The sequence below is a fragment of the Sus scrofa genome, chromosome 1 (assembly GCF_000003025.6).
Source record: "Sus scrofa isolate TJ Tabasco breed Duroc chromosome 1, Sscrofa11.1, whole genome shotgun sequence".
NCBI classification, from domain to species: Eukaryota; Metazoa; Chordata; class Mammalia; order Artiodactyla; family Suidae; genus Sus; species Sus scrofa.
In genome coordinates this window covers 158,513,005-158,524,397 of record NC_010443.5, presented here as the reverse complement: position 1 = coordinate 158,524,397, position 11,393 = coordinate 158,513,005, and the positions used below count along the sequence as shown (strand labels likewise).

At 42.4% G+C, this 11,393-nt stretch overlaps 1 protein-coding gene across 2 annotated transcripts in view; it reads right to left on the bottom strand.

The window, feature by feature from the left end:
• BCL2 (BCL2, apoptosis regulator) overlaps positions 6,184-11,393 on the bottom strand; it is a 180,812-nt gene continuing 175,602 nt past the window's right edge. Inside the window, exon 2 of one of the 2 annotated variants that reach the window (XM_021099593.1) lies at positions 6,184-10,132. In XM_021099593.1, coding sequence (XP_020955252.1) covers positions 9,998-10,132 — 135 coding nt within the window. In that variant the 3' untranslated portion in view covers positions 6,184-9,997. The remainder of the gene's footprint in view (positions 10,133-11,393) is intronic. The other variant, XR_002346028.1, reaches the window with a different exon arrangement.

Sequence of the window (11,393 nt, the reverse complement as noted above, 5' to 3'; positions counted from 1 at the left end):
GTGTGCTGATGGTGCATCACGAAAGATTCAAGTTTCCTAAACTCAGAGTTCCCCTCCTGTATTGCTGCCCACTGTGCATGCAGATGTCTTCTGGTCCTTTTTATGTTGCTTGGTGGGAATTAGGTTTGGGGATCTGGCTCAAAAATGCTGATACTCTGGCTACTGCAATGTCTGTGAGTGATAATCTGTCCTTCATCTCTGACCCAGGAATTTCATGTTCTTAACTAGCATCCATGAAATGGTGGCAGGCTGACCTGTCAGCTTTCAAGTAGGGGAAAATCTCAAGCCCTTCAGAGCAAAATCTCTGAGATTCAGAGACAGTTTCTCTGGGATTCTCACCCTGGGTCCATGGAGGAACTATAGGAGACCCTAAAAATAGTCTGTATTTAAGGCCAAGTCAGAGCGAGTTCTCTAGTGGGTGAGAAAGGAAAGAAGGAAAGAACCGGCCTGATTGCTTTGGGGATTGCCTTTCCTTAAGGATGTGGGCTCAGATGTTTCAGTAGCATTGATTAAGGATGATACAAGAACATAGAACCAAAGACATACCGACAAATGACAAGCAGAATAAGATAGGCAATGAGCCTCGGCTTTGTGGGTTTTTTTTAATGAGAAAGAAACAAAAATAAAGGGTTTTTTGTTTGTTTGTTTTTGGCTGTGTCCACGGCATGAGGAAGTTCCTGGGCCAGGGATTGAACCTGTCCCACAGCAGCAACCCAAGCCACAGTAGCGACAACGCTGGATCCTTTACCTGCTGAGCCACCAGGGAACTCCCAAAATGAAGGAATTTTAAAACATAAATTCATAACAAAAGGAAGGAGTTAAGAAGTTCCTGCTGTGGTACAATGGGATTGGCAGCATCTCTGCAGTGCGCTAGGATGCAGATTCAATCCCCAGCCTGGCACGTTGGGTTAAAGGATCCAATGTTGCCACAGTTGATGTGTAGGTCACAACTGTGGCTTGGATCTGATCCCTGGCCAGATTACTCCATATGCCATGAAGTGACCCAAAAATATATATATGTATAATTGATTAGCCTCTCCCACTTGTCTATGACAAAAGTAAGCATGTGTATTTAATTGAATTTTTGTGATCCTAAGGCTTTATTTTTATTTATTTACTTATTTTTGTTCCTAGAATTAGTAATTATTACAATTATTACCCAATTACCTGCTTCCTAGGTGCTGACAGAAAGATGCATTTCAATACAAAGCTCTGCTGGGTTATGGAGGTAGAGCGTGTATCCTCTGCCCCTCCCCCCACCCACCTTGGAGCTTCCAGTAAAGTCCAGGGGAGTGTGCCTAGAAAGGCAGACAGGGCAAGGGTCTTCCAACAAGTTGCTGATGTGCCATCAAAAGATTTTGTAAGGCACATACTACACTTGCACATGCTCAAGTTGGCATTTAACTTTTAACATTTAAATAGAAATAGTTGCGAAGGATTTTATTTCCATGTCTTGTGAATTTTATGAGAAAGAAACTGTCCCAAAACTGTCTGTGGCAGACCTTTTTTGTATCATATAATTTATAATTCCTTCTCTGAGGTAATTATGTTTCTTGATAAAATGCTTGAGTAATTTCCAGATGGATTTAATGGGATTAAGAAATTCTGAGGAGTTCCCGTCGTGGCTCAGTGGTTGGCGAATCCAACGAGGAACCATGAGGTTGCGGGTTCAATCCCTGGCCTTGCTCAGTGGGTTAAGGATCCAGCATTGCCATGAGCTGTGGTGTAGGTCGAAGATGCAGCTCGGATCTGGCATTGCTGTGGCTTGGGCGTAGGCCGGCGGCTGCAGCTCTGATTGGACCCTTAGCCTGGGAACTTCCATATGCCCTGGGTGAGGCTCTAGAAAAGACCAAAAAAAAAAAAAAAAAAAAAAAAAAAATTCTGCAAAGTTAGGGTTCCTCACTCAGCTAGCTTAAAATGTATCTTCAGTCAGACTTTGGGTGTCCTTTGATTGTGGCCCCATTTCTTTTTTCTCTAGGTATCTCTTCCAAGAGAGGATCCCAAAATTGAGGCCAGCTTGAAGTAGATTTTTTTTTCTGTTAGCACTGCTAGCATATGGAAGTTCCTGGGCCAGGGACTGAATTTCAGCCCCAGCTGCAGTCTACACCACAGCAGTGACAACTCTGGATCCTTGACCCGCTATGCCACAGCAGGAGCTCCTGAAGTAGAATTTTGACACACACTAATAACAAGTTTGAGAAGTTATTTTAGCACATGACATTGTAAAATAACTTTGTTACATTACCTTTTTAATTATACAGTGGAATTTAAATACCATAAAAATCTGATACTCAGCATCATATATACATGAAAAAAACAGGAACAAGTTATTTTTTGACACCAAGAAATTTTGTATTGTTCCTTTTCTTCCCTCAAATTCTCATCTCTACCCTCCATTTTATCCTCATATGATATTTCTTACAATTGAAAGTTTAAAATTTGTTAACCTCTAATGAATTCCTACAACAAAAGTAAGTCTATGGATTTTTGTGGCCATAAGGCTTTACTTTTTTGTTTCCAGGTTGAGTAATTATTACAATTATTATTATTATTCAATTGATTAAAATGTACAAATATATTACACATTTTGATAATTATTAAATTCAAAGTTTTAATTTTATTGGAAATACAACTGTTAATAAGATGAATGGGGCTGGTTTATCATTCCCTCTCACCCCCACCAAGAAGGACCTGTATCTGTCAATAGAAATTACCTATTAAACTAGAAAGATCTAGGGTTCACCATCGAGCCTATTCTTTGTTTTTATGGATGTGAGCTTTGAGGAGCGCTGTCCACATACCAAGTACAAGAGTAGAAAAGGTTTTGTTATAGTTCTGTTATTTCTGAGTTATGATCAGAAATCACATTAAAACAAAACAAAAGCATATCTGCCAGCTGTCTTAACTAGGAGTTTGTTCCTGTAACTTTGTCGAAAGCAGGAAATTAGAAACATGATTTGCAAAAGGATTCACCTCCCTGGCATTAGAATCTCATATAACCCAAGGATTTCAAACCATACCTTTTGTCCACTCAAGGGTTTTAATACACCAGGACAATACCCAAGAGTGTGCAGGTAAATTGGCTTTCTGGAAAAAAAAGATAAAAGAAAAAGAAAGAAGTTGTGGGGGAGCTCTACTTTGTAGCTTGTGCTCATTTCCATGGTGTAAATACTTCCACCATGGCCAGTTTCAAGCTACCAACTTGGCTTCACTGACATGAAGCTGGAAGATTGGTGGCAAAGCCTGTGGGAGGCAGCCCAGCGCAGAGTGAAGTGCCTCACAGCAAGATTCCAGGGTGGGGGAGGGGGCCCTGTGTGCACCTCTTTTTTTGTGAGATGTGGCAGACAACTGTGAAAGGGAAGGTGGGAGATGAGAAATGACCTGACCTCAGGGGTGTTCTCAAGGAGATCAGTTTAGGACAGAGCACCCCTGGGTGTTAAGAACGTGGATTCCCTTAAACACCCAAAACTGCCTACTCCTTGCAAAGGCTGTGTCCCAAGGCTCCAAATGCAGCTGTTTGCAGACCACTAATTGAGAAGAGAAGCAAGGGCTTGGGAGCCAGCCAGACCACAGCTCAGATCCTGCCTCTGCAATTTATGAGGTCTGAGGACTTGGGCCTATTGTTTAACTTCTATGAGTCTCAGTTTTCACCTTTAAAATAGGAGAATCCAATACCTACCTTCCAAGGTAGTAAGAACCGGTAGTGTGATATGCACAGGGCTGGCAGCCAGCAGATGCACAACAGCTGGATGCTGCTTTCACAATCCTTTTAATTGACTGGAAGGGAAGAGCTTTGGAGGGTTGATGCCTACCTAGGGTGTAAGAGGGAAACAGGTGCCTTGCAACCTAGGGTTTTTATGCTCCAAAACAAGTGACTGCTTTGGTTATCTTAAAATGCTCACTTCAAAACCGCTCTTTTAGCTTGATTCTGCCCACTCCCTTTCATCTTTTTAGGGTCACACCCACCACATATGGAAGTTCCCAGGTTAGGGGTCAAAGCAGCCTATACCACAGCCACAGCATAGCAGGATCTGAGCTGCATCTGCGACCCACAACACAGATCACAGCAACACTAGATCCTTAACCCACTGAGTGAGGCCAGGCATTAAACCCGAGTCCTCATGGATCCTAGTTGGGTTCATTACCACTGTGCCAAATGGGAACTTCCATTTTTTCCCTTTTTATACAGTGTTGCTTCTTACAGAATGCAAAAGTTGGGATCCCCGCCTGGTATGGGAAGCACACCCCTCAGCAACAATAGCTTTCTCCAGGAGTAGAACTCAAGGCTGGTCCATCTTGGACCAAACCCGGAGGGTCAATAACCAAGACACAAAACCTCCTTCCAAAGTGGTTTCACCGTCAGGCAATCCCATGGTCTGGTTCCTCAGGGCTTTGTAACGGTCAAGTTCCTGGTGTCTTTGTTGGCGCTTGTTAAGAAGGTCTTTTAAAGTCTTGTTTAATGATGATGAATGACAGGGCAAAATCATATCACTACATCACAAACAATCCCAGGGTACAACCGGTATCTCACACTGTACTTTATTTTTCTTCACAATATTAACTGGACAGACAAGGAGATCTGAAGGGCAATGTGACTTTTTCCAACAACACAAAGAAAATGCCATTATATTTAATGCTGGCCAACCAGAGACTTACTTTATCTTAACTGTCCAAAGTACACTTATCATATGTGTGTGTGTGTACAATGTTGCAGGATATCAGCCACCCCCCCACCCCACCCCACCCCACCCCGTAAGTGTCAATCTTTTTTTTTTTTTTTTTTTTTTGTATTTTCTAGGGCTGCAACCGCAGCTCACAGCAATGCTGAATCCTTAATCCACTGAGTGAGGCCAGTGATAGAACTTGGGTCCTCATGAATACTAATCAGGTTCCTTACTGCTGAGCCACAATGGAAACTCCTGTCAATCTTAAAACAGCCCCGGGAAGGGAGAAATGTGAACATCTCGATAACAAAAGCTTTCAATACAAAACCACTTTTTATACACTTATTTTTATTGAAAACAAAAATAATCACACTAACTCAAAACAAAAGCAAAAGTTGCTTGAAAACTTAAGATAGTATAAAAAAACACAATCACCAAAGCTTCCTCCAAAGAAATTTGATAGGCTATCACTCCTTCAAATGCTACCCTGGAGGCAAAAACTTAATGAAGTGAGCTGGCTGGAAGGCCCACAGCAGAGTCCCTAAAAGGTTTAGGGATATGGTATTACTGGTACACAATAGTCATATTCAGGAACAATCCTAGGATCTTTTGATTAAGCCTTTCCATCTTCCACAAGTGTTTTTGTCTGTTGAGCTTACCTTGGGACCCAAAACAACCTTGTCATCAATAGGATATATATTGGCTTTCAGCTATTTTTCTGGGGTAGCCATGATGAATTGGGGCAATACCCTTCATACTCTATCTGGTGATGTTTGTGCCCTGTGGGATGCTTATTTCATGGTTGTCTACAGCCTGTCCTATGAGCACAGACATGGACTAGAACGATTCTTTGGGTAAGGATAAGGAACTTTTATTGTTTACTCAATCCAGTCCCACCCACCCTCACCCCGAATTGTGCATAACAAATATTTAGAAGTAGATGTCCCTACCAACCAGAAGGTTTTCATTAACTATTCTCTTGGGTGAAGTTGCAAATGTATTGTTTAAACCATTAGACATATCCAGGCTTGAAATTAATACCATTGATGGCAGATGTTTAAGAGTTTTGGTCCATCTGCATTGCCATGCAGAACTGGACTCTGAGTTCTGTTGTCTCTAGAAGCTAAATATACCACAGAACTTAAAAGTGTTTCTTGTTTGTTGCATAAGTGCCTTCACGAGGCATCGCATTGATCCTAGTGAAGTTCCCACTTGCTTCCATCTCATATTCTGAAAGCCTCCATACCCTGATCCAATCTTAGGAATGCTTTGCTCACTTGAAAATCCTTCCTCTCTCCCGCCCCTGCAACAAATGTCCTTTGTCCCATAATAATTTTTTTAAAAAGTCTCTGGGAAGATTCAAATTGAGTAGCAATAAAGACCTGACTGGAACCTTCATAAGCCTGACAAAGTAGAATTGTTATTTCTTAAAAAGTGTGTAACCACATTTGTCTGGGCTGCAAAAGACATCACAGAATAAGATGAGAATAGGATTTCTACCGACTCCTTAATTTCCTTCAAATGGCTTATATTTCAAGCCCTTCCTGTTTTTTTTTTTTTTTTTTTTTCTGATAGAGGAGGTATACATTACTAACTATAGGTGATAAGGAAGTGAAAAAACAGCTGCTGCCTTACAAGTACAATGGAAATTAGAATTTAGGTTCACATGTATAAATTCATCATTTTAGCATAAGTTTAACGACAATACAGACAATTTTCAATTCTATTCATTCCATAGATCCTCGATGCAGAAAAAGCCAGATGCATGTTGGGACTGTCCTACTTATTTAAGTTTAATCCTGATTATTCAAACTCTTCTTGATTTATAACCACTTCCTAATTTCCCACACTGGGCCAGCACCAGGTCTTTAGATGGTAAGCATAAATATTTACTAATGAAATCAAAGTCACATCTAAATGGGAGGTCATGTCTGACTATGCAGAGATAAGTGGCCTGGGGCAGAGGATGTTGGTTTGGGGCTTGAACTACAGCGAGGTGCTTCCTTAATTTGAAATGTGACTTTAATCCAAATCTTAAACCTCCAGACGTTTCAGCCACCGTAAAATCTGAGATGAGCTGTTTGCTGCAGAAGATGGTGAGCTGTCATTTTGCTCTCTCTTTTGAACTGCTTTGTGCAGTGAGGGCTCGGGAGGACCAAGGAGGTTCTGGAGTGCTTTTCTCCTTGTGGCTTTTTTCTAGAGCCCTTGACCTCCATCTGGAAACATGTTCTACTGAACCCTGACCTGGGTCAACACATGCACTACGCCGATGGTAATTCAGGGGCGAATCCTGTCACACAAAATAGGAATGCTGTCCAACGGCAAAATAACTGAGACAATGCCAAGAAAAGGGAGGAGAAAAACAGACTAGTTGGGGCTTTTATATACATTCATTGCTTCTAACATGTTTTTAACAACAAGAAAAATGCAACTTCAACTACCCTTAGAGAGAGTGCAGCCACAATACTGTACAGTTCTGGGGGGCAGGCGGCTGGGAACATTTATCCTGAAAACCAGGTATCATAAGCCAGCAACGAAAGGAAACCAGCCAGCAATTAGCCCCCCGTGACCTTTTTTATATATACATTTTTAGAATACTTTGTGAATCCAAGTTTGAAAAACAACGACAACAAAAGACAAACAGGTTTTATATTAAAATTGTGTTCTTTATGGTTACTACTAAGCAGCTTGAAGGGGCTCATCACTGGAGTGTACTGCAGACCGACTCCGTCAGAATGATCTTGGCAGGATAGCAGCACAGGATTTGATATTCCATATTCATCACTTTTGACAATGTAAACCTTTCATAAAATAACCTTTTGCTTCAAAATTAGAATCATTCAAAGTCTGAGCGTCCTGTTCCCTGAGGCCCGCCAGGGAGGTCTGGCTTCATACCATGGGGTTTCCTGCTTTCTCCGTGTGGGGGTGTAAGTGCCACTGCATTTCGGGAAGAATGTGAGGATGACCACGGAGAAGGGCCCTCTGGAAGGAAGGTGGGAGGGCTCTAGACAGGTCTACGTGGAGACAGGCCACGCAAACCATCTCTCTAAAGCTCAAACCGTTGTAGCCAGAATTTAATTCCCTGGTCATTTCCCATCTGGATTTCCAACTGAATGAACCTCATGGGTTTAACCAAATATGTATGCAATCCTAAATAATGTGAGTTCAATTCTGATTTGGCCTAGGACAAGTAAACCTCAGGAACAAGGTCAAGGGGTAACAGGTACGTCCCTCACAATAAACAATTCTGTTGACATGGAAGTGGACATAACTTGGTTGAAGCAAAGTGGCTCAGTGGCCTGCATGTTCCAGGGTTTCTCAGGTAGCTGAGACCCAGGGCTTATCTCATCTCCTCAGAAATGCTTTTAAAGAATTAAGAGACAAAATTCTCAAGTGGAAAAATGATCTACAAATAGTGTAGAGGCCATAACTAAATATAATTTTTTTAAAAGATGCTGAGATGCATGTATCTTTTTTTTTTTTTTAAAGCAGCTTTCGAAATATCAACCACAGCATTAAACATTGAACATAGTACATTCCAAAGTTAATACGGATAAATGGTATATAATGCAATAATGCCACAGTTATTCCATGCGTGTGTCAAGGCTGATTCTAAACTTGAAAAACTATTTCCTCGTTTATAAGCTGGAGATTTCACTTCTTTTGCTACCTCTCTGCTCTATGGCGTTTTTCACCTCTGTTTGTTTTTTGTTTTTTCCTTTTTTCTTTGTTAACGCCCCAGGATGTACAGATAATCCCCACATTCCATACCTGGAACTTTTCCCCCCTCTGTCAGGTTTTTCAAATGAGACCAAACTACAATGACAAGATAATGTTTTACCGAAATTCCACAGACATAGGTCAGTTAATCCATGACACGTCATTTCAACGCTTCCTTTAGGATTTATGACCTTCCCGAAGCATTTAAAATCTTGCTTTAAGCTGCACAGACAGGCTGGCTGGTGGCCGCACAGACAGGCTGGCTGGTGGCTGCACAGCCAATGCGCAGGCACACCGGCCACAGTGCTCAGGGACCGCACGTGTTTCCCGTGGGCGTGGGCATCCGGCATCCTCAGCTTCCCCGCCTACCTCTGCGAGGAAAGGGGCAGTGCCTGCTTTTCCTTTTCCTTCTCTCCACAGTGATAAAAGTCTTAAGAGCCTTAGCTCCCAGGTTCACGCTCCAGGCGGAAAGGGGCCTAACCCTGGGGCGGGAGAAGCAGCCCCGGGCCTCCTGCCTTCTTTCCTGCCGGCACAATTCTGAGCTCCCTCAGCTTCTGGACGTTCATAGACCACACTGCTCCGTTTCATACCCCTGGTGCAGGACAGCGTGTGCCCAGGCTCAGTCCCAGGATGACGCCTCTGAGCCGGGGCCAGGTAGAACCCCTGACCGCAGCCTCTTGCAGAAAAGCAGGCACTTGTGGCGGCCTGATGCTTTCTGATGCCGAAGAAGTCACCGAAACGTTCACTTCCTCGCATTCCAGAGGATTCTGTTTCATACGGAGAGAGAGCCAGTAATTGGAGGGGGAGCGTATCCAAAATATATGAATATACACATCAGGGCTTAAGGTACTGGTTGATATTGTATAAATTGCTAAAATGCTTCTGGGCACAATTGGTAGCTTAAAAAAATACTTTTCTATGGTTTAAGGGCATTTTTCTCATCACTGTCCTTCGGGGTGGAAATCTTGGCAAATACCAAGTCCATCTGAAGTTCTGGATTTGTTTCTTCCAGCCGGGTGTGTACCATATGCAAAACTCCTGTTCTTCTTGGGGAAGAAGAGTGTCCCCTCCAAGCACCTTCCCTCTATTGATATCACAGCCTTCAGAACAAAAAAAAAAAAAAAAAAAAAAAAAAAAAGGCAAAGAAAGTGAATACTTTCTTCCTAACCTCCAGCAGCCAGAAACCTGGCTTCTGGAACAGTCTAGTCCTTTGTCAGTTTGTTTGCTTTTCAGATGGTGAGTCAGTCTAGCCAACAACATGGAACAGAAATCCGTGTTTATAGGCACAGGAGATTCAGGCGGAGCTGTAAGAGGTGGTGGTGGTAGGGGTGGCTTGATAATTAGTGGTAGAGTTCCAAAAACAGGAGGTTCGACGGGGCTGTCTTAAATAAATAAATCTTATTTTTCTTAATAATGTAAAAAATAAATTGTATTTCCCTTTGGCAGTAAGTAGCTGATTCGACATTGAGCCTGAAATCTGTTTTTTCGTTGGTTTTTTTGTGTGTGTTTAAGAGACCACAGCTTCTTTGCATGGTACGTCATTGACACTGCATTATCATTTCTACTGCTTTAGTGAACCTTTTGCATATTTGTTTGTGGCAGGCCCGTGGACTTCACTTATGGCCCAGATAGGCACCCAGGGTGATGCAAGCTCCCACCAGGGCCAGACTGAGCAGCGCCTTCAGAGACAGCCAGGAGAAATCAAATAGAGGCCGCATGCTGGGCCCATACAGCTCCACAAAGGCATCCTGCGGGAGGGAGAGGAGGGGAAAAAAAGAAAATTAGAGCACAGAATGCCAGCCTGTAGGGAGAGAGGCGTCCATAGTGCCTAGGCACCTTGAGAAGGGTGAGGGGAAAGCTCAAAGGTACTGTGGGGGCAATGATTTCAGGCCCCCTCTTTTCACTCTCATTTCAGGAAATATGGAGACCCTACATACCTGCCAGGCACCAAGAGATGAAAAATAGACTCAAAGCTTTTTTTTTTTTTTTTTTTTTTTTTGTCTTTTTATGGCCGCTCCTGCAGCATATGGAGGTTCCCAGGCTAGGGGTCAAATTGCAGCTGTAGCTGCTGGCCTATACCACAGCCACAGCAACACGGATCCGAGCCACATCTGTGACCTACACCACAGCTCACGCCGGATCCTTAACCCACTGTCAAAGCTCAAAGATTTTATGTAATGGAGTGGGATAGACAGTAAACAAAAACACATGTATCATATAGTGTATTAGAGAGTGGTAAGTGCTAAGGGGAAAAATAAAACAGCAAAGGCAGTTAGATATATTTGCTTTGCAATTTTAGCTACCATGGCCATTCATAAAAATAATTTTTAAAAACCCCAACCATTCCTCTGGAGGCTTGCTATATGCCCTCAGAATATCTGACACGCATTATTTTATTTATTCTCATAGCCATCTTATGGAGTCATTTTCTTTGTTCTGAGGAAAAAAAAAAAAAAAAGCTGAGATCATTGAATGCCCATTTCTCAGAGTTGCTGGGGTAGGTTCCATGTCTGGACCCATGTCATTGGACAATGCTCTAAATATTTCTGAATCTATAAAACAGTAAAGGCAATATTTTTAACTTGGTGTGAATAATCAGGCATGAAGAAGAAAATGAGATGTAGTCCCAGTTACCCCCAAAACCTGGAATTAGAGTACAGATTTCAGTATGGGAGACAGTAAATACAGAGCCTTCCCGCATCACTGTGTGGAGGATGGCCTGATGGTGTTCACCGTGTTTTGTCTGTTTGGGGCAAGTACTGCAGTAGAGGGACAAGGTGTCATCTTTGCTTCCTAGTGGTATGCATGGTCTTGGTATGTAGGTGCTTAATAAATGTTTACTCAATTAACAAGTAAAGTTTTCTGAAGCCAATCATTGGTTTGAATTTTGTGTTGGGCCTAATACTTCACCCAGATGCTTACTCTGCCTGCTTGAAATCATCCCTTCTACATACCACAACTTCTGAGAATCTTGCAGTAGTCTCAAAGGTAAGAGTTTAAGGTATCATT